Source organism: Penicillium brevicompactum, assembly GCF_028827555.1.
Source record: "Penicillium brevicompactum strain IBT 35665 chromosome Unknown utg000003l_segment0_segment0, whole genome shotgun sequence".
In the NCBI taxonomy this organism is placed as follows: Eukaryota; Fungi; Ascomycota; class Eurotiomycetes; order Eurotiales; family Aspergillaceae; genus Penicillium; species Penicillium brevicompactum.
The window spans coordinates 2,331,644-2,352,676 of NW_026623206.1; the positions used below are offsets into that span (position 1 = coordinate 2,331,644).

General features: G+C 49.6%; 10 protein-coding genes across 10 annotated transcripts; 3 read left to right on the plus strand and 7 right to left on the minus strand.

Moving 5' to 3' along the window:
• Positions 1 to 992: 992 nt before the first annotated feature.
• Positions 993 to 1,598, plus strand: N7506_004769 (Short-chain dehydrogenase/reductase SDR; the record flags this gene model as incomplete). Its single annotated transcript, XM_056954063.1, has 1 exon — positions 993 to 1,598. The coding sequence occupies one exon, from the start codon at positions 993 to 995 to the stop codon at positions 1,596 to 1,598; it is 606 nt and encodes a 201-aa protein (XP_056812952.1).
• A 180-nt stretch (positions 1,599 to 1,778) lies between these two features.
• N7506_004770 (NAD-dependent succinate-semialdehyde dehydrogenase) lies at positions 1,779 to 3,544 on the minus strand (the record flags this gene model as incomplete). Its single annotated transcript, XM_056954064.1, has 5 exons — positions 1,779 to 1,915; positions 1,966 to 2,822; positions 2,867 to 3,254; positions 3,315 to 3,402; positions 3,515 to 3,544. 5 exons carry the CDS (start codon positions 3,542 to 3,544, stop codon positions 1,779 to 1,781), a joined length of 1,500 nt encoding a protein of 499 aa, XP_056812953.1.
• A 690-nt stretch (positions 3,545 to 4,234) lies between these two features.
• On the minus strand, positions 4,235 to 4,615 carry N7506_004771 (putative succinate-semialdehyde dehydrogenase; the record flags this gene model as incomplete). Its single annotated transcript, XM_056954065.1, has 2 exons — positions 4,235 to 4,507; positions 4,610 to 4,615. 2 exons carry the CDS (start codon positions 4,613 to 4,615, stop codon positions 4,235 to 4,237), a joined length of 279 nt encoding a protein of 92 aa, XP_056812954.1.
• Positions 4,616 to 5,039: 424 nt separating this feature from the next.
• Positions 5,040 to 7,201, plus strand: N7506_004772 (FAD-dependent oxidoreductase; the record flags this gene model as incomplete). Its single annotated transcript, XM_056954066.1, has 6 exons — positions 5,040 to 5,449; positions 5,502 to 5,616; positions 5,672 to 5,758; positions 5,812 to 6,006; positions 6,061 to 6,241; positions 6,294 to 7,201. 6 exons carry the CDS (start codon positions 5,040 to 5,042, stop codon positions 7,199 to 7,201), a joined length of 1,896 nt encoding a protein of 631 aa, XP_056812955.1.
• Positions 7,202 to 7,525: 324 nt separating this feature from the next.
• Positions 7,526 to 8,032, minus strand: N7506_004773 (uncharacterized protein; the record flags this gene model as incomplete). Its single annotated transcript, XM_056954067.1, has 2 exons — positions 7,526 to 7,784; positions 7,869 to 8,032. The coding sequence occupies 2 exons, from the start codon at positions 8,030 to 8,032 to the stop codon at positions 7,526 to 7,528; spliced, it is 423 nt and encodes a 140-aa protein (XP_056812956.1).
• A 1,938-nt stretch (positions 8,033 to 9,970) lies between these two features.
• Positions 9,971 to 10,299, minus strand: N7506_004774 (uncharacterized protein; the record flags this gene model as incomplete). Its single annotated transcript, XM_056954068.1, has 2 exons — positions 9,971 to 10,003; positions 10,033 to 10,299. The coding sequence occupies 2 exons, from the start codon at positions 10,297 to 10,299 to the stop codon at positions 9,971 to 9,973; spliced, it is 300 nt and encodes a 99-aa protein (XP_056812957.1).
• Positions 10,300 to 10,921: 622 nt separating this feature from the next.
• On the minus strand, positions 10,922 to 11,262 carry N7506_004775 (uncharacterized protein; the record flags this gene model as incomplete). The annotated part of the gene is made up of 2 exons (XM_056954069.1): positions 10,922 to 10,935; positions 10,992 to 11,262. 2 exons carry the CDS (start codon positions 11,260 to 11,262, stop codon positions 10,922 to 10,924), a joined length of 285 nt encoding a protein of 94 aa, XP_056812958.1.
• Positions 11,263 to 12,508: 1,246 nt separating this feature from the next.
• On the plus strand, positions 12,509 to 15,807 carry N7506_004776 (uncharacterized protein; the record flags this gene model as incomplete). Its single annotated transcript, XM_056954070.1, has 2 exons — positions 12,509 to 12,799; positions 12,850 to 15,807. The coding sequence occupies 2 exons, from the start codon at positions 12,509 to 12,511 to the stop codon at positions 15,805 to 15,807; spliced, it is 3,249 nt and encodes a 1,082-aa protein (XP_056812959.1).
• A 368-nt stretch (positions 15,808 to 16,175) lies between these two features.
• N7506_004777 (CAZyme family GH18) lies at positions 16,176 to 17,633 on the minus strand (the record flags this gene model as incomplete). Its single annotated transcript, XM_056954071.1, has 4 exons — positions 16,176 to 16,491; positions 16,553 to 17,156; positions 17,212 to 17,504; positions 17,557 to 17,633. 4 exons carry the CDS (start codon positions 17,631 to 17,633, stop codon positions 16,176 to 16,178), a joined length of 1,290 nt encoding a protein of 429 aa, XP_056812960.1.
• A 901-nt stretch (positions 17,634 to 18,534) lies between these two features.
• pigc (phosphatidylinositol N-acetylglucosaminyltransferase) lies at positions 18,535 to 20,092 on the minus strand (the record flags this gene model as incomplete). The annotated part of the gene is made up of 2 exons (XM_056954072.1): positions 18,535 to 19,709; positions 19,768 to 20,092. The coding sequence occupies 2 exons, from the start codon at positions 20,090 to 20,092 to the stop codon at positions 18,535 to 18,537; spliced, it is 1,500 nt and encodes a 499-aa protein (XP_056812961.1).
• Positions 20,093 to 21,033: the final 941 nt, after the last annotated feature.

The following is a 21,033-nucleotide window of genomic DNA, read 5'->3' on the forward strand; positions in this document are numbered from 1 at the left end:
GCTTGCTATATCTTATAAGCTCTCACTTGCTTGCTCACTCGCTTGCTCACTCGCTTGCTTGCTTGCTTGCTTGCTTGATTCCTCACTTCTATACATATGATTGCTCGCCTGCCTGCATACTTCTTGCTTGTGTGCTTTACTATAGGCTCCTACTTACTTATTTGCTTCTTCTTTGCTTGTATTCACTTTACTATTTATAAGCACATACATCCTCATTCATATTTCTTGCTACTTCTTCCACTTCTTTCCCCATCATTAGTTCTTTTTGTCAAATTTAACCTTATTTCTTCAAGAAACATTGTCTACATCTCAAAAGCGTCCCAAGTCATTATATAGCTTATAACCGGAAGCCCTAACTCCAACCTCCGAATACGGGGTAACAATATTGGACACATCAAGAGTTTTATAATTAGAACGAAATCAAAGGCAGACACCGACAGACATAAACCATCAAAGCCACACATCATTCTGTTCTAGACGTTGAAGTTAACGAAGTGAGCTTTATACACCGTCCACTCGATCATCCCATCATGGCCTTGAGGAGGCCCTGGAAGTCTGGCTATGAGTGTATCGTGGATTGATATAAATGCCTTATGTCAAAGGTCTGGCCGTCTATGATGTGTATAGATTTTTTCTGATTGCTACACTCTTTCCATCTTGCCATCTTTCCATCTTTCCATCTCTCCACCTCTTCCATCCCTTTTCGAAGTTTTGATCGTACAGCACAGCTGCTCTTGACGAAACCTTCGAACACTTATATTTGTACCTAACAACCATAGCGACATCTCGGAAGATTGTGCTCATCACTGGTAAGCTGGGACCTGCTTGATCACATCTGCTAGCTCATCATTGAAACTGACGAGGCATATCCTCATACAGCCGGAACCCAAGGCGTGGGGTATGAAACGGCCAGAACACTTTTGACCACCTCATCGATCTATCATGTCATCCTGGGAAGTCCCGACTTGGCCGAAGGAGAGAACGCCGTCAGGATGCTACAAGCAGAGACCGACTTTAATGGATCCGTTTCGGCTATCGAAGTTGATGTCACCATCGACTACTCTGTTTTTCTCGCCGCACAGAAGATTGCTGCAGACTACGGTCGTCTAGACATCCTCGTCAACAATTCCAGCATCGTATCAATGGCGAACCCACCTTCCCGAGACGCTAACCGCAACATACAGTATACCAATCTTGTGGGAGATATCAGCATCACAGAGGCTTTGCTCGACCGGTTGCGAATGTCTGAGGAGCCCCGCCTGGTCTTCGTTTCCTCTTGTGCTGGCTCAATCTCCCAGGCTGCGGATCCGTCATACCAACACTACAGCTCCAATGACATCGGGTACCGATCCAGTATGGCGGCACTGAGAATGATGATTACGGTTTACCGGATTCGTCTTGAAAACGAAGGTTTCAAAATTCACGGTGCGGACCCCGGCCTTTGTGCCACTCATTCCACTGAAAACGCACAGTCGTTGCTCGACAATAGGATTGTTACCCCAGCTGAAGCTGGGCAACGGGTTGCAAGCGTTGTCAAAGGGGAATGGGATAATTTTGTTGGTCGAGTGCTGGGAGAGGATGAAATTTCTCCTTGGTAAATGAAGATTCTGCGATTGAATCTCCCAAGGGGCCAAGTCCGACTATCTTTATTTAGATGGATTCGACTTGTGCCATACTTTAATAGTGAATTGGAGCTGCTGCCTGAACCTAGCTAGCGCCTCATTTAACGTCAGAAGCTAAATGGAAAAGTTCGGCAGCGCATCTCAACGCTGGCCATTTCAATAGTGTCCCTCGAGTGTCAAGGTTCCCGTTTTGGTGATCAGGTATTCATTAACCGCCACATCCTTTCCACTCTCCTTTCCATATCCAGACTCCTTAATACCACCGAAAGGCGATTCAGCCGCCGATTGATTGCCTGCAAACTATGTCAGCTGGATGACTTGACCCATAACATTGAATACCAACCTGTGTTCATGCCGATCATTCCTGCTTCCAGGGTCTCTAAAAGACGCCACATGCGATCGATATTCTTAGTGAACGCATAACTAGCCAGACCCATGCTAGTATCATTGGCCAGCTTGACCGCCTCATCCTCTGTATCAAACCGGTACAAGGCTGCAATGGGGGCGAATGATTCTTCCTGTGAGATAAGCATCTCCTCAGTCATGCCCGAAAGAATTGTCGGCTCGAAGAAGTAGCCTGGCTTTGACGTGAGTGGGTTACCACCCAAAAGAACGTCGGCTCCAAGACGGCGAGCGTCCTCAATCTGAGCAGTGGCCTTTTCAATGCTGCGAGGTGTTGTCAGCGGTCCCATTGTGGTGCCAGGTGCAGATCCATGGCCGACGACTAAAGCAGCCGTGCGCTCCTTCAAAAGAGCAGCGAAGCGATCGAAGATACCGGATTGCACGTAAATCCGATTGGCGGTAATACATGCCTGACCAGCATGACGCCACTTTAGTGCCATGAGCTGCTCGAGCGCTTGGTCGAGATTGGCATCATCAAAGACAATGAATGGACAATTGCCGCCCAATTCAAGTGTCACTTTCTTCAAGCCTTGAGCACAGTGCGAGGCAACTAGTTTTCCGACCCGAGTCGAGCCAGTGAACGAGACCTTCTTAATAAGTGGGTGTTTGATTAGTGTCTCGCTCAGCACTGGTGTGTTGTCCAAATCCGTGGTCAGGATGTTGATGCAACCTGGAGGGAAACCAGCACGGGAAGCAAGAACTGCCAAAGCAAGCGAGGAGATTGGCGTCTCGGGGCTAGGCTTTACAACCATAGTACAGCCAGCTGCCAAAGCCGCTCCAGCCTTCCGCAAAACCATGCTATTCGATTAGCGACGCACTCCATGTAGTGACTCAGAACTTACGCAACGGGGAAGTTCCAAGGAGTCAAAGCCGCGGCCACTCCGATGGGCGCTTTGATGGTAAATAAGCGGCGATTGGGAGCAGCAGCCTGTGAGACACTGCCTTGAATGCGTTCGCATTCTCCAGAGAAGAACCATAAAAATCCAAGGGAGTAGTCAATCTCGCCATATGCCTCCGCCAGAGGCTTTCCAGTCTCGTGAGTAACAATTTGCGCCAGATCATCGCGAGCTGCTAGGGTCAGGTCATGCCATTTGAGTAGCCATTTGGCCCTCTGGCGCGGGTTGACCTTGCGGTACTTTTCGAATGCGGCGTGGGCGCTTTCAACAGCCTCGGAGACATCTTCTCCTGAGTTTGCCGGACAGCTTGCCCAGGCTTTATCGGTACCGGGGTCTAACATTCGGAGAATGTGTTAGTTGTGGTTTGTATAAGATGTCTGACGGGGAGATATACCAAGAACTTCGAACCGCTTGCCACTCTTTGCAGCCACCCATTTCTCATTGACGTAGGAATCAAAATGAAGGAGACTGGGATCAGATAGCTATATTGCGAGTTAACACTGTACGAAACTGAAGTTCATGAACTAGCCGAAGCTCATTCAGTGACTTCGGACATCTCGCCGAACACCCCGCATGGGGGTGAACAGTTCATACCTGGAATGGTAGCTGGTACTGTGTTGCCATGATGAATGTTGAGTGAAGTTCACAGCGAAATTAGAATTGAGAATATCACTAGAGCAACGAGACAACGAAGCAACTGTTGCTTCCAAGGTTATAAGAAATATTCGCTGAGGAGGGGAAGCCGAACCCCTCACGCTTATCAGTACGCGATTGGGGGAAAAGATCCTCGGCGCGTTTGATTTGCCCAAGTCGCCTATTCGCCGAGTACATTTCGAACTTGTAGATACACAAATAGTTTCTATACAAACTAAAGTAGCAGGTATTTTCAATGACTTCTCGGAGGTGAACTGTGATTGTAAATCCGGAAGGTACATCATCTCCGGTGATATAGTTGTGGCGATCTTTGACTAGATCTCGTATTCATTTCCCCATAGATAGAACTCACAATACAGCAAAGCTTTCCAAGCTTTAGATCATGCTATTGGCACAGGCGGATCTGGTTCCATATAGCCGGCTAGTCCCTAGATGAGCTGGCTGAATTGTAGAGCCGATGGTCATGTCGGTGGGTTCTGGCAATTCCCAGTATATCCTAATGATCAGTTGTAATAATCATGGAACTCCCCGTCCATGTTTGCGCACATCAAAAAGATCATTACCAGCTTCCACGTGAAACCGTGGTTCTCCCATTGGATCCTCCATCTCATAGCATGCATGTGTAGTAGAGTGTGACAACGGTTTGCTATGCACCCCGGGCTAGCTGATGAGATCCAACGCAGCAGTTGAGATGTAAAATGCGTCTTGGTCCATGCATTTCCTGCCCGGGATATTCTTATGATAGATGTAAGTGACAGACTGACATTGGAAAATATCCACGGAAACAACAGCCAGGAATGACCGACTATTACCGCCAATGAGCTCCAAGTAAGATACCCGAGATGCGTGGCTGTAAATCAAGCCACTGTAGGAAGAGTAACTTTGTAGGAACAAGGGTTTCACTATAGTCAATGTAGGGTTGTAGATGGTTGGCTTTCAGCTCTCAAGATAGTAATTTTGCAGCAAAAAAAAAAAAAAAAAAGACCGAATCCATGTGAAATTTAAAAATCACCTTGGAAAAATAAACCAACTAACCGTCATATGTATCGGCCCCAGATTTGAAGTAAACCCTCATTCTGCCAAGAACTGGGAAAGCAGCCGCAATCTGGAAAAACTCCTTTGATACCCGGGGCTTCCACGGCAACAACGATGGTCGCCGCAGATAAAGTGTGGCGTCCCAAGCGAAGACGCCGTCCAGGAACCGCATCTGTCTCTGGCCCATCAGAATCGCGCGTGTTATTGGAAGATGCACGAGAGTGGATATCGATCAAGCCTTGAGCAATGAAGTGTCAAGGTACAGTGGGGCATGACAAGTCCGCCTCAAAAGAGAAAGGCCGTTGTCAGCCTCGTGGCAGAGCTCGGAACTTTGAGCTAGTTCATTTTCGATTTGGGGCTGCCTTATAAGCTGGATTCCCCCTTTCTGGGAAACCCTTTCGACGATCTTTGACTTCTGGACCTGCGCAAAATGGCTCCTTCCTCGTCGCTGAAGGGCATTCTGCTTGCTGCACTGCTGGCAACCGGAGAGGCTGCGGCTTCTCAAAGATGCTCGTCTAAATCTTCGGCTGGCGCGCCGTTATTTGACTTTGAGACGATTCAGTTGACAGATCAGGTCATCGGGAAGCTTGGTCAAAATCAGTCGCGCCTCTTTGGATTTGGTAATAATACAACAAACCCGATCCCCTCAGGCAGTTGTAAGGTGTTTCCCGGTGATCAACAGTGGCCCTCGCACCCTTCTTGGTCGACTTTAAACAACCTGTTGGACGGAGCGCTGATTAAAACTGTGCCCCTTGCTGCATCTTGCTACTCGTCATGGTCCCAATATGACAGTGAGAAATGCGCGAATCTAACGGCGCAATGGACAGACTCCAATATTCAGTGAGTCAAATTGTTAGACAAAGTGGAAATATTTAATTAACTTTGTTTGAAGTGCTGCTGACCCGGCTTCTGTCATGTGGCCACTGTTTGAGGGAAGGAGCTGTCTCCCCACCGCTAATGCAACCTCGAGCTGTACCGTTGGTGGATACAGTACCTATTCTGTGAATGTGAGGAGACTCAATGAGCCTACTGTGCCAGACCCACATGCTGATATCATCACAGGTGTCAACCGTTGCCCAGATTCAGCTTGCGGTCAACTTCGCTCGCAACAGTGGCATTCGTTTGGTCATTAAAAATACAGGACATGATGTGAGCGTTTGAAAAGCCTTCCTCAAGCAGTGCTATTAATTTAACTGACTCAGTTCAACGGCAAATCGAGTGGTGCAGGTGCTTTAGGTATCTGGACGCACAATCTCAAAGACATCGAATACCTTGAGAACTATCATAACTCGGACTATCAAGGTCCTGCCGTGAAGCTCGGTGCTGGTGTACAGGCTTTTGAGGTGTATGAGCATGCTGAGAAGCTAGGATTCACTGTCGTCGGTGGAGAAGGAAAGGTATGATCTCATCTCCAATACGTCCCAATGTACGACGATAGCTAACCATCGCAGACTGTGGGTGTAGCAGGTGGTTATGTCCTAGGTGGAGGTCACTCACCCCTGTCTAGTCTCTACGGATTGGCAGCGGATCAGGTTCTGGCACTTGAGGTTGTGCTCAGCGACGGACGATTCGTCACAGTGTCCAAGACCAGCCATCCTGATCTATTCTGGGCTTTACGGGGCGGAGGCGGAGGTGATTAAACCAATTTTACTGCTCAAGATATCCGTCTAACGCGCTCAACCAGGAACCTTCGGCATTGTCACTTCTATCATCTCGCGTGTCTACCCCAAAATTGGCGTGACAGTCTCCACCTTCCAATTCTCTACCGGGACAAATGTCTCTGTAGATACTTTCTGGGCCGGTGTTCGATCCTACTTCGAGAGATTCCCGGCTCACGCCGATGCCGGCACGTATGCCTACTTCTGGGTCATGGCGACCGGTACAAACTCGTTCACTTTCCTTATGAACCCCTTCTTCGCCGTTAACCACACATTGGCCGAGTACAATACTCTTGTAGAGCCATGGTACAACGAGCTCGACTCACTCGGAATCAAAGTACAGCCGAACTCGACCTACTACGACAATTTCTACGACGCCTGGATGTCAGGATTCCCCTTGGAAACAGTGGCCTCTTCAACTATGATGACAGGCAGCCGTCTCTTCCCACGATCCAACTGGGAAGATTCGAAGTCCTTGAACAATACATTCAACACTCTCCGCGAGACTGTCACTGCCGGCTTCCCGCTACTCGCCTTTAACATGAAAGCCGAGCTACAAAGGGGGTTCGCGGCAAACTCGGCGAACTCGGCCTTCCGCCAAACTCTAATGCATGCTATCACATCAACTAGCTGGACGGAAACCACGTCGAACACTGATATCAAAGTCAAGATGGACCACTTCACTAATGATATTCTTGGCAAATGGCGCGCTGTCTCCCCCGATGCTGGAGCATACATGTCCGAGTCTGATATTCAAGAGCCTCATTTCCAGCAGTCATTCTACGGGTCTAACTACAAACGCTTGTATCAACTGAAGAAGCGGTATGACCCGTCGACTCTCTTCTATACACCTACGGGTGTTGGTAGTGAGGAATGGACAGTGAAGAGTCTTGATGGTCTTCCGGACCAGAATGGTCGGTTATGTCGGCGTTAGCGGCAACCGACTATGCCGAGTACCTATTGGGAGCCTGATAAACCAGGTAGCTAGAGGCGCGGACGGTAAATTTTATTTAATGACAAGGAAAACAACATCTGTTTATAACACTTGAGCCACTATATAAACAAACAGCTGCCTAGAGTGAACAGTCAAGACAAAACGAACCTCCAGGCCGGGGGCTCGGGATCACAGAGTAGAAACCTGCATTCCCAGGATGATGCCTAGGTGATGAGCCCAACTCTCGTATACCGGGAAGTATCCTTCGCAAAACACAAAGTCTCTGTTGACGTGTTTTTGTGTTGCTGCGCCAACTTTCAGATATCAAAGCGCAATCGCAAGGCCCAAGATTCCAGCTGCACCAGCAAGCCCCAGCAAGACATCCCCAGTCGCAGAAGGGGCTCCGCCAGTAGCGACGGAAATGGAACTGGCACCCGAAGAGGAAGAGGAAGAAGATGTAGATGTAGATGTGGCGGTAGCGGTAGCAGTAGCAGAAGATTCAGTGAATGTGGCCCAATCTTGGGTGGCAGTGCTCCCGTAAGACCCGATTGCAGCAAGTTTTGTGGATTCGAATTTTTGAACACTCTCAGGTAGGTTGGTATATCAAGCTGGCATGGTCCCTGCGTTCATAGCAACGAGCACTGACGAAGCGAATGCCTCGTCGTACCTGAAAGAAGAAGCCCATGCAGTTGGTTCTGCGGAGTTCATTGCCTCTACGACCCATGTGGGCACTGAGTAGAGAGATTCGAGAGCCGGGTCAATCGAGGCGCCATTTGTTGCAGCAGTCACACATGTAATTGCGAACAGGAGAGAAAGCGTGTTGGGTTGCATCACGAACGTGGAACAAGCTCGCTGGGGCGATTTGGGCTGGATGTTGTGAAGAGAGAGCTAGCAACAGCCCACAAAAACAAGCCCACAAGACACTGATGACTGGGGTTCTACGATTTTTGAAAGGGGAGAAAAAGAAACTGCCTAGAAAATCAGCTTAGAGCAGACTAGTATACCATTGGCTTATAATCCTAGTAAAAGAAAAAACCACTACTTTCTTAGCGCAAGCTTGAAATAATAGTAGAATCTTGGCAATCGGCCCCTGTGGACTATGCGCACAAGCAACGGCCCTAGTGCTGAGACGAACTTTTTTCCCTCGAGAATAATCAGATGTTGCCAAGTTTGTCGAAAAGGCACCTGAATCTCCGACTTTTCAGCGAATCGAAGGGTGTGCGTTGGCATGTCAAACCACGATCCGTGACCTAGGGCTACAGAACGTGTCCCGCTTCCCCGCTTTTGGGCCTCAGGGCCGAGCTCCAACAATGGGCATGATATCCCAATAGATGCACCCTCACAACCAAGGTATGAATACAGGATACCCAGCTAGTCAATAATCATAACCTCAAGTTGGTTGATCCATTGCCCCCAAGAAAATTTGTCATGCGATATGTCATAGCACCTCATGTCCCAGTAATTTGGAAGCGGCCTTGGTCCATCGTGGAGAGGGTCTCTTAGAAGTAATCTCCCGTTCTGGTAACCCGGTTGGCTGATTTTGAAGTATTGTATCCTCGAGTGGTCCCGTAGATATATGAATATCTCCTTCCAGACCCGCCGGCCTTCGTATTCAAGCTCCGATTCTCCAGGATGGGAGGGTTTGTATTCACTTGTCAAGATAAGAGAGTTAAGGACCAGATGTTTCAAGGTGTGTGTGGCCGTCTGTAGAAATCTTTTGAACGATGGTGCAGTGGTTATGATGCTTTGCAGGGACAGTTGCGTGAGACGACAGAACTTGAAGTTTTCTGAGATCCACTCAAAGTGTGCATCTAGCAAGTCAAGGCCGCTTTGAGCCCGGAGGAATCTGTGCAGAGATAATCTGTTGGCACACATATCGAGAAATAGACTCTTTATATTCGGAGCAGCTCGAGCAAGAAGTGGCAGGAGTCTGTTGTTTTCTGTCTCGGTGCGATTCTTCTTTTCTCCCCAAACCACTGATCCCTGTAGAAGACATGTCGCTTCTTCTTCTTGGCGTAGAATCCATCGCTCAATATGTTCGGTGTGAGCCGACAAGACGCGAACGGATATTTTCTGCAGCTGTTGAAAGATTGGTGCCACGGCCTCTTCTTCTAAGCGTGTGAGTAATAGCCCGTCATCCACCATAATCCATTCAGAGTTCTCTAGTGCCACGACTCGGGTTTGAGTCATGCCAAGGGCTGCCAGCAGCATGGATAGAACAAATGACAGTAACAAAGTTCCTCCGGGGGAAATTAGGTGAGTATGGCAGGGCGCAGGATTTTGGCGCGCGTCTGGGAGGACCGGGTTGAAACCAAGTTTGCCTTGCAGTCCCCTTATCCCTCTCACAATCATCGGGTATCTCTTGGTTGTCTCGTCACTTGGGTGACCGGCACAGTGTCTCAGCCCAACAGTTTGTAGATTCGAGAAAAAAGGCAGACAACGCTCCAGCGCATCTCGAAAACGCGGTTTTCCAGCGCTTGGCGTGTCAGGGAATGACAACAGGACCTGAAAGTGGTCGAGAACTGCATTCTTGTAGACCAAATGGCGTCTTTCATTCGCTAGCTTCGAGAGCGAAGCACGGCCGTGATAGACTGACTTCTTGGGCAAGATCCTGTCACGAGACGAAGACCCGGGCAAAGAGCGGAGTGAAGCAAGCTGTCGTTGATGACGTTCTCTCGCCCACAGCATTTCAACATGTCGGTGAATATCATCAGGTGTCCATGTATATTCTCCACAGAAGAGAGTGGGGATAACCCAAAGTCTCTAGGCTTAAGAATCAGTGGATACCCGAAGTATTGCGTGCTGTGCACAGATTCCCTGAGTTTACTTACCTTGACATGCGCGCTAAAGACTTTGTGGCCAGCCACATACTCCAAGGCGCGTAAGCCATCACTGGTGAGTGTGAGGTAGAAGTCGTGGAACAACTGGTCAGCGAAATAGTCGTAGGTCCCAAGGCTCCACGCAATACAGCTTAAGCGCAGTGCACAAACCTCCTCGATGCTCAGACTTTGACATATCTGGTTCCATAACTCAGGTGGTAAAAATAGCTTGGAATTTTGGCGAATTTCACGCGCTTTGGATCGAGTTCCAACGGCCATAGTCAAAGGAGGGGAAAAAAGAGTACTGAGAAGGATGAGAACAGAAAAGATTGGATCGCGGCGAGGATGGCGACTAATTCGAGAAGTGAGAAAGGTTCGATGTGTTTGGCTTAAGACCACAGAATAACGCCGCTGGCAGCTTCTAGAACCTCTTGTATCAGTCATAGTATTATCTCACATAGTCGGAGAGGCAGTTCCAAGGTTTGGAAGGGTATCAGTACTGCGTTAGAGTTTTGGAACCGGGGGGCCCTGGAAATGGAGTCATCAACCAAAGGTCCACCAAACCTTCGAATGACTGCTTTATCTTTGAATGTAAGAAAAAGGGAATCTGGAAACGGGGTCTAACCGGATTTATTCGCCTGGCGACATTCTGAGAAACAGGCATGCGCGTCATGGACTCCAGGGCTGTGTGTATGTCTAGAATCATATTACTTTACTTTGAGGCTTCCGATGGCCATGTTTCTCTCATTGATTATGATTTCTTATTCCTCCAGGGCTCTTATCTCGCGTTTGTCCCAGCAAACCACATTGGTAGAAGGCAGCCAGGGAATTTGCAGCGTCACCAACCATGGCAAGAGCCCGACTGAGGCGATAAAAAGCAGGTATATAACAGGCCTTGTCTTCATCGCTTAGAAGCTGGAAACAGCGACTGACTTGTACCTTGTAACATTCTCGAGGCTCTTCAGTCTTACCGCATGTCGTGTAAAAGTGGCCCAGGTTGAAAGTGGCTTGCGTGTCTGTAGCACAGGGACTCTCATTCGTTGACAGCATCTCCTTAGGAGATCTGCTTGGTTGAAGGGGCTCGTTACCGGCTAGTCTTTCCAACAACGTTCCGTATATTAGCATCTCTTCTGCGGACGTGTTGCTTTGAACGCACTGTGTCAGATACAACAGTCCAAGTTCATCTGAGACAATACGAACAATCTCCAGGAATTCAGGCTTCAAGACCTTCCCTTGGTACATGCCGATAATCTCTTCCCAGACTGCAGTAGCAATTTTTGCCTCATCGCCATGCGTCAAATGCAGATAACCAAAACAATAATTCAGCCAAGCTGCGACTCGAGGCTGATTTGTTTGACTTGCGACCAGTGCGGCAGTTGCGTAGGCTTTCGTGAAGAAGCTGGTACCCGTCTCGTCGCAGACTGACAGTGGGGCTGTCGATATCTCCTACTTGATGACTTGTTGGGATGACACCGTAGTCAAATGGTGTCCGAATCGGGGAGCACTTAGAGTCCGCAGTTGTGACGCAGTTGTGACCCAGAGCGGCAGCTCCGTGCCTGCATTTCAAAATATGAAGACTAGACCTCCTCAATGCCCAGAGCCCATAACCCAACCGAGCCCACCAATGGGTAGGGTTTTGGGCTTAGACCTAGGGCCCATCAATGGGCTGTGGGCCGAGGACGAAAGCCCACCTGGGCACTGATGGGTTGGGGGCCAAAAAGGGGCTCACAAACAGTGCAAACACGTCTATTCTTGGCAAACATAAAGGTTATGAACAATACATATTAATAAGCATTATTATGAACGCCAAGACTATAGTTATACACAGACGTGGGCTCGTGTGAGGGCCCATAGCCCAACCCTCAATGAGCCCTGGGCTGGGCTGGGCTGGGACCTAGAAACGGGGCCCATAGCCCATAGCCCATATCACATGGATGGCTGGTCCCTGGTCCTGGGGCCCGGGGCCCGGGGCTAGGGCCCAACCCAGTCTCATGAAGAGCTCTAATGAAAATTTGCTACCAAACAAACGGTACTGACAAACCCGGTGAGCCATATGCTGAGGAATGTCAACTATATTGGGTCCAGAATAAACTGTCTGGGTCAGAGTGCGGAATCCCTCATGGACAAGGTGGTTCTCTTTGGTGGTTTACTTATCCGTAGCTCATCTCGGATATCCAACGTAACGACGATCCACGTTTAGCAATGTCGCCGGTCATATTATTGCGGGGAATAAATATATGGGAAACAAAATAAGGGTCGGCGAATTATGTCAAGTGGTTTCAACCTCACGACAGCCAAGTTGAATTGGGAAAAGGAAGCAAGACAGGGAGGTCTGAAGCCGAAGTCGAGGGTTTTCCGGGGCAACAAGTCGGAAACCCGGAAAAGCCCCGGGATTGCGTGGGATTTACCCCGACGTGGGGTTTTGCGATTTTGCCTCCTCAATATAAAGACATCGTGAATGAACATGGATGATTCACACTCCACAAACATGGCTACTGTCACCCTCACAAGTACGGGCGTGAAGCCGCTCCAGACCAGGGACATCGCGACTCGGCTGTTGAACGGCACCCTCCACTCTCAATGGCCCGCTTTTGAACAGTTCGAGACTATCGACGGTCTTTTGAAGTCGCATGCCGCTCAGCCGGATGAAGGGAAATTCCCTTTGATATGTTATCCAATCCGCGCAGCCGCCGACTTTGAAGAGCACACAGCTGGCGATATTGATCGATATACCGATGTTGCTGTTCGCTTTTATATGCAACAGGGGCTCACTGCTGCTGTAAGTGTCGTTTCAGTGTCAATCCAATAATATCACTGACATTCTTCTAGGACCCAAGTCTTGATCAGGCACCTGTCATTGCCACTCTTGTGGGATCTAGCTTCGAGGCGGTTGTGACATTCTTTGCATTGAATCGTCTCGGATACGCAGTGCTTTTCTTGTCTACCCGCCTCACAGCTCCAGCGTATGCACGCTTGATGGACATGGCAAACTGTAACTCGATCATCAATACGCAACAGCACCAGCAAGTTGTCAACGAAATTTGTGCTCTTCGTCCAGGCTGCAGTGCTTTCTCGATCTTGCAAAGAGAGAACTGGTTCAATCGCCCTGCCAGCGTTCCTCGCTACGAAAGACCCAATGTGAATTCATCTAAAGAAGGGAAGAAGATTGCGTGGATCTTGCATTCTTCCGGAAGTACCGGTTTCCCAAAGCCCATCTTCCTGACCAACCTCCAAACACTCGCCAACTTCCGCAAGAGTTTTGGCCTGCGTCTCTTCACAATTAGCCCGCTGTTCCACTCTCATGCTCTGATGGAGCTTGGAAGAGCCCTTTTTACCAGAGCTCCCGCTTATCTCGGCAATCACTCCTTGCCTGTGACATATCAGAATCTCTTTGACGCCCTCCAGGTTGCCAAGCCGCAGCAAATCAGTGCCGTGCCATATGTCATCAAATTACTCGCAGAAAAGCAAGAGGGTATTCAAGCACTTGCAGCTCCCAAATTGGTACTCTATGGCGGCTCCAGCTGTCCCGATGATCTCGGTGATCGTCTTGTGGCACAAGGTGTGAATCTGGTCGGCAACTACGGAGCCACAGAGACAGGTCAAATAATGACCTCTTTCCGTCCTCCCGGCGACAATGAGTGGCAGTACATGCGGCTGCACCGTCCTGTTGCCGACCTCACTCTCATGGACGAGATATCCCCCGGAGTCTTCGAGTGTGTGGCTTTAGACGGTCTACCCAGTAAGGGTCCTTCCAATGCAAAGGCCCCTTACAGCGCGAAAAACCCGGAGAACAGTTTTCGGACAGCCGACCTCTTCACCAGACATCCCGACCCAGCGAAGAGTAACTATTACAAATATTTGAGTCGACTGGATGATCGAATCACCCTAGTCAATGGCGAGAAGGTACTCCCTATTCCTATTGAGGGCCGGGTGCGAGAAGAGCCGATCGTTAGCGATTGCGTCGTTTTCGGATTCCAGCGTACTGTTCCTGGAGCTTTGATCTTCCGCGCCCCAGGAAAGGTAGAGCACTTGAGCGATGACGATTTCCTGGAAGCTATTCGGCCGGCTGTTGAAGCTGCAAATGCTCGTGCCGAAACATTCTCTCGCATTCCCAAAGAGCTTATCATTATCAAGGGTGCAGATGTGAGTTATGCCAGAACTGACAAGGGCACGTCTATTCGAGCCCAAGTATATCAACAATTTGAAGAAGAGATCAAGCAGGCGTATGCTAGATTTGAAGGTAGCGGTCAGAAACGTGGCTCCCTCGTCCTCAATGTCCCCGAGCTTGAAGACTGGCTCCTTACAAGGTTCAGTCAGGATTTGGGTGTATCACTGCCCAGTGCTGATGCCGATATCTTCTCTGCTGGTGTTGACAGTTTACAAACAACCCAGATCTGGAGATGCATCGTGCGCGACATCGATCTCGGGGAACTGGAAGATCGCCTGTCTCAAAACATCGTTTTCGAGAAAGGCACAGTCAGAGCCCTGGCAAGGCATTTGTATCAAATGAGAATAGGCGAGGAGTCAGAAAAGGAAGACGAATTGGCCATCATGCATGAGCTGATCGAGAAATACTCACACTTCACCCAACACTTTCCGACAACAACCCAGAGCCCTGAAACCGAAGTAGTGATGGTCACCGGTGCGACAGGCAACTTGGGAGCCTTCATTGTGGCCGAATTCCTCAAGCGCCCAACCGTCTCCCAAGTGTGGGCACTTGTGCGTGCACCAGGACAAGCGGCAGCAGGGGCCCGTCTATACAAATCACTGGCAGATCGTCAGATCGTCCTCTCCAACGAGATGGCAGCAAAGCTTCACGCCGTTCCCAGCGACTTGTCACAGTCCAATCTCGGGCTCAGCAACCACGACCTCCAGCACTTGCTTTCCTCGTTGACATGCGTCATACACAGTGCATGGGCCGTCAACTTCAACTTGGGCGTGCGATCCTTTGAAGAGCAACATATTCGTGGCACATACAATCTCATCAATCTCTGCTTGCGCTCCCATCTCCCGACCCCTGCCCGGTTCTTTTTCTGCTCTAGCGTGAGCGCTGCGAGCAATACCCCCAAGCCAGCCTCGATTCCCGAATCCATGGTAGAAAACCTAGATCACGCCCAGAAAATGGGCTACGGACGATCGAAACTGGTCACCGAGCACATTACTCGCAATGCTATGCGCCAGACTGGAATGCAGGCACGCGTTCTGAGGATCGGACAGCTGGGCGGTGATACCATCAGTGCACAGTGGAACGAGACGGAGGCTATTGCCTTGATGTTCCGGAGTGCATTGACAACAGGTGCCCTGCCAGAGCTGAATGAGCGACCGAGCTGGTTGCCTGTTGACCAATGTGGTCTGGCGATCTCGGACATAGCTGTGAATCCTGCTTCTGTCTCTTCCGATCCGAACTTGGTATACCACTTGGTGAACCCTCACGCTTTCAGCTGGAAGGATGATTTGCTTCCCTCTTTGAAGAAGGGATCCGCATTGCCTGAGTTCGAAGTCGTTTCACCGCAAGAATGGCTTCGGAGACTAGCAAGCAGTGATCAAGACCCAGAGAAGAATCCCAGTATCAAATTGATTGATTTCTGGCAAGGCAAATATGCTACTGCAAGCCAGTCAGCTCAGGCCTCGACTTCTGAGGAGCAACCCAAAGAGATAGGTCTTACCTTTGAGACTGGGGTCACAATTCAGGACTGTCCCTCCTTGTCGGTGGTGAAAGATCCAGTGAGCGTGGGCTTGGTACAGCGTTATATAGAGAGTTGGATGAAGCGATGGACTAGTACATAAGGTTCAAGAACAATAATGAAAGTATGATTTGACTGTCACATCAACGAAAAAGATTTGATGAGGCTGAACCCTGGCCACAGAGGAATTCTCACGAACATGGACTTAGGTATGCATGCCCACTAGGAAGGCAAAAATAATTCGATTGCCGCAGTACACATTCGAGGAAAAGAAGATAATTAGGAGAACAAAGTTGTAGAGACAGACAGAGAAGAGAGCAAGTGCACAGAAAATTAAATCTTGATTTTGGGACCAAGTGCCCAGGTGGCAGGTCAGTGATTAAGTGCCAATTCGACCTCATAGCTTCCAGGCTATGGTTCATACATGCAAATACATCGTGGCCACATGGACCAGGTAGTTTAGTTTGCCTTCTACTTTTGGGACTCAACTCCCTTCTGCATGGCCTCAAGGTGAGCAAATTTGTAAGTGTCCTCACCCAAGCTCCAGGCCATGACACCCCCAAGCTTCTTCTCTGCGACAATATCCTTGAACTTGCGTGCAATCATTTCAGGGGTATCCCAGGTCCAGAAGATGTTGTTCTCCTTGTCAAAGTAGTACTGGCCACCGCCCTTTTCGTCAGTCTTGCCGTCTTTCTCGGCCTTGCGCCACGAGTCGACGATCGAGATACCCTTGCAAGTACCGTAGTCAGACAGGCAACCTGCCTGACAGAAGTCATCGCCGGTACCACTGGAGACACGTTAGTTGTCAAGCACAATTTAGAGGTACAAAGAGAGGTATTGGTACTGACCAGTTGCCATAGGTGCTGCAGCATTGTCCTTCGGGGCACTTGGTGGCTTCGGCGAAGCCACACTTTCCATTTGTGGTGGTCTTCAAGTCCTTGGGGGCCTCGGCAACAGTGCTTGCCTCGAAGGTCAAGGCTCCGGACTTTCCATTATCGGTTCCGTCGTCATTTTCAAGCTTGACGAGCTTGCATCCCAGAGGGTTCTCGTCACAGTCGGAATCGGGGTCAGTGGTGAACCACTTGGCATAAAACGCGAGACCAAGGTTAAGCTTCTCGGCAGGGGCACCGATAGCAAGGTACTCGTTGATCACGTCGAGGGATCCCTGAACACCGCTTTGATGATCGGTAACGTTATCGCGACGGTTGATGAGATCGTAGCTCATCACATTGACGTAGTCCACAGACTCAAAGATCTTAGGACCCTGCTCCTTGGTGAAGGCGATGAAGTCCTGCTTGCGGCCTGGCGTAGCAATGGAAAGGGTCTTGTTGCCGATAGCCTTGCGAACAGCAGCAAGGAATTTGGGGTAGGTTTCGATCTCATCTACCTTCTTTGAGTTCGGAACATCCTTGTAATCTTGACCGTTACCGCCGGGGTATTCCCAGTCAATGTCTATATCCAAATTAGCATTTGGCCCGATATTTCGGACATGTCGGTAATTACTTACCCACGCCGTCGAATCCATTAGCGTCGAGCATGGCAGCGACGTTCTTGGCATATCGCTCACGAGAGGCGTCGTCCTTGGCTCCCTCCGAGAATCCAGAGGTATCGCCCCAGCCTCCGATGGCAATGTTCAGCTTTGTGTCTGGGCTGAAGCGCTTGCGCATGGTTTCAGGAGACTCGAATGGCTCGAAAGACGGGGTTGAGTCCGAATTGAACAACTTTGACGGCGCGAATGCCATGATAGCGGTGTCAATTCCTTTGGTCTGATTTTGGCCAGGTAGCGCGGTAACGTGGTATCTTGATCTTGCGTCAATATCACTGAAAGCATGGACGTTGAATCTTCTCTTACTGGTCAATGTACATGGCAAATCGCATCGCGGCGACGGATTGAGCGGCCAGAAGGCCGACTGCAAGTGTTTTCAACATAATGGAGCCGGAAACCAATATATTTGAAGCTATAGTTAGTTGTCTCAGTGCGCACACGAGGGAGTTAGACAGACACAGCAAAGTGGCCGCGGACAAAGTAAACAAGGGATCAGACTGCAGACAAGGTTGGATCCGGGGGAGAGACCCATGGATATAGCATTGAATCTTCAAGAGTGCATGGACGCCAAAGTATGCCGGCGTCAATGATCGGCGTCTTGATCCTGGTAGACAACAGCTGTATCCTGCAGTTCGCGCCCGCGTGGGGCATGCAACTCACCCCTGTGATCGGAGAATGTCGCAGGATCAATACAGATGACCAGGAAAGCATTTGCGCGCAGGGACGAAGCGCTGCTGAGGGGCATCGGAATGTTAACCCTACTTTCCTCGTGGCTTCGGGTTAGAGAGTCTTTTCGACATGACAAAAGGCCTAAACTGAAAGTTCATATCTTCTCGCCACGCCTGAAGCCCTTGATCGTCGCTTTTCTTTTTGTTCAGAACCGACTTTTCGAAGGGCAGCAGGCGAGTGCTCGATCGCATTGCCGGTAGTTATGCCATATTTGCCGTGCATTCCCTCTTACTGCCGCATACCTCCCTGCGTCACTGCACGTTGTTCGGGGTCTAGCAGACTCAATCAGCACAAGGCAAACCCCGGAAATATTACCCCGTGGTCGCTGCTCAATTGGAATGGTGACCCGACTGCTCGGTTCGGTTCGGTGGCATGGGACACAGAATGACAAGGCTATGTATGCGATTCATTGGGGATATTGAAGCGATATCACATCTTGAGAATGTGCTGAAGATACAGTCGACTGATCTAAGGGTATAAGCAATAATAATAGAGAATCGCCGGGATTTATATTACAGTGGTGCTAGAATCATGAGTGCGAACCGCCGAACATGCTTAGTTCCAATGCCGCCGAATTATTGGACGAGCAGGATCCCAAGGACCGATCACGACGTTCTTGTACTTCTGCAAACTGATGAGCCACCAGCTACAGCCGCCCATGACGAACGCAGTCAGGATGCTCCCCAGCATGGAGCCGATTATGGCCGCTGCCCATCCGCCACTTAATGTGACCCCAACAGCGCCACCAGCAACGATCACGAGGGCCAAGGTCAATGCAACATGGCCAGTCCATGACTTCTGTCGTAATTGCCTCCGGAATATGGGGAACAGACCAAACACTTCCATGGAGAAGAGCATGAGACTGAATACATGAGTGGTCGATGGTAGGCGAGACGCGAGCACGGTGGATGCCATCACGGCTGCGTTGGTGGACAAAGAAGCAGGGAATTTGGTAGTGGCGCCTGCGCCTTCCCCGCTCCCGTAATCGAAAGAGAATATATTCATTATTAAAAGCCAGCAGCTCATGGCCCAGATTGAGTCGCTGGCTGTAGATTTGGTGAGAGACTTGAGGATGGGGCTCAGCCCCAGGAGGGAGAAGTAGATCAGGAAGGCTGATTTGACCGTGGTCAGTCGTTGGCGATTGCGCGCAGATAGCATTGACACTCGGTGGATTTCTTGCGGCACTATTGTCTCATTGCCGGCCATGGAGTTGGGCGGCACTGACAAAGTAGCACGTTGTTCCGTCGAATGAGCGACTGCGTCTAGACTTTCGCCGAATTCTCCACTGCGACGAACCAACTGTTCTTTTGATTCGTTGCCGGACATTGATAACCCAAGCCCATGTATAGCGTTCGTCTTAGTGTCATCGCTTTGCGCCCCGCTTGAGAGTGCATCTGCGGCACTGGCAAAGGATGTTGAGCTAGAGCCATCGTCTCCGCCTCCGGTTCGATCTGCCTCTTGTAAAGATTCTTCGTGTTCCTTCCAGATCCAATTGTCCCACAGAATCCAGCCCACGGCCGTGCCGACGCTTCCCCAACACACGATCGAAACTGGGCTCACTCGGTCTTGAACGATGCCAACGAAACAGCAAACGAAGATCACCACTGAGCAGACATGTTGGACAATCACAGTTGAGTCAGCCACGAGCGGCCAAAAATCATACGGCCGTACTCGTGGATTGCGCTGAAGGTGGTCTAGAAAGGTTTCGGTATCGGTGTAGTTGTCCGGGTCTGTGTACCAATGTTAGCATTGTATATATCAGAGTAGGCCGATTATATGTACACATACAAGACTGCTTGACCCAGAGCAACTTTTTCCAAGCACCCTTTCGCTTTCGGCGCCTCGGAGCACCGCCCAACTTCTTGCGCAACGCCGCCGCAGAGCCAATGTGGGACGTATTTTCGCCGTTCATGGACCGCAGGCTTTCTTCATAGTTGGCAGGCGCTGAGCGTACCCTGGAGAGGGCTGGCGCAAAGTAGGCATCCTCTGGTGCTAGTCGATCAGGGTCGGGGAGATGCCGTTCGTGCTCAGGAGACTTCGACCCGTCGCGGTTTGGGTGGGTGTCGATCGAATTGGAATTAGTCAAAGAATTTAAGGGTGGAGAAGACGCCATGGAGCACGATCAAGACAACTTTATGGGCATGGTGTGAGAATGAATAGATCCGTTACGTCGGTTCCTGGATGGTGACAACTTAGTACCGCAAACGCGTAATCTGCCCGCGCGCACGTGATCTTATCAGCCCTTACTGGAACTGGAACAGCCAGACGACATGTCAATGAATTGTGACTGATACCTGCATATTTCAACATCAAAAAACCTGCTAGGAATAGGAGACCTCAGTATTTGCTGTCTCCATTTAGACATGGGTACCCTTGGGTTTGTCCTCAGTGATAAATTGCACAATCATTGATAAACACTTGCCAGCAACCACTCCCCAGATCCATGCATATAGATCGAATTATAACGACGATCGGGTATTATTTGACATCTCTGACACTTGGAAAAGATTACTTCCATCCTAAATACCTGTGGGCTTCTTTGATCCAGACATTTAATAGGTGAACGACAAAGACTACATCCATGGATGTTAGATCCCGAGGTCAAAAGAAGGGCGCGGTGTTGACCTGGGCATATATATGCTATAATAACTGGCTGGGCATTCAGGGGGTTTGCTTCATGGATAAGAACAAGCCTCGAGGCTCCTTGCGGAAGAGCGTCTAAGAAGGCTTAAATTGGACCCAACAACCATGTTTAGGCAAAACCTGGAAAACCTGGAATGCTTCAAAGATAATGACAACCACAATATCTAAGCGTTTGGGAATCAGCGAAGCGATGTATCTTGTGACGCAACCTCAAGATAGGTTTGGAACAATGACTGTCATCGATTAGTCGTCGCCGAGACACACTTGTCGGACTAAACCGTAGGAAGGACCTCACGATGATTTCTTCCCACAAATTCTCTTTTCTTCTTTTCTTCTTCCGTGTCTCTGTGCGCATTGACAAACGTTGAACATAGTTCTCGCTGGCATATTGCGTGCTGAACAATCATACAC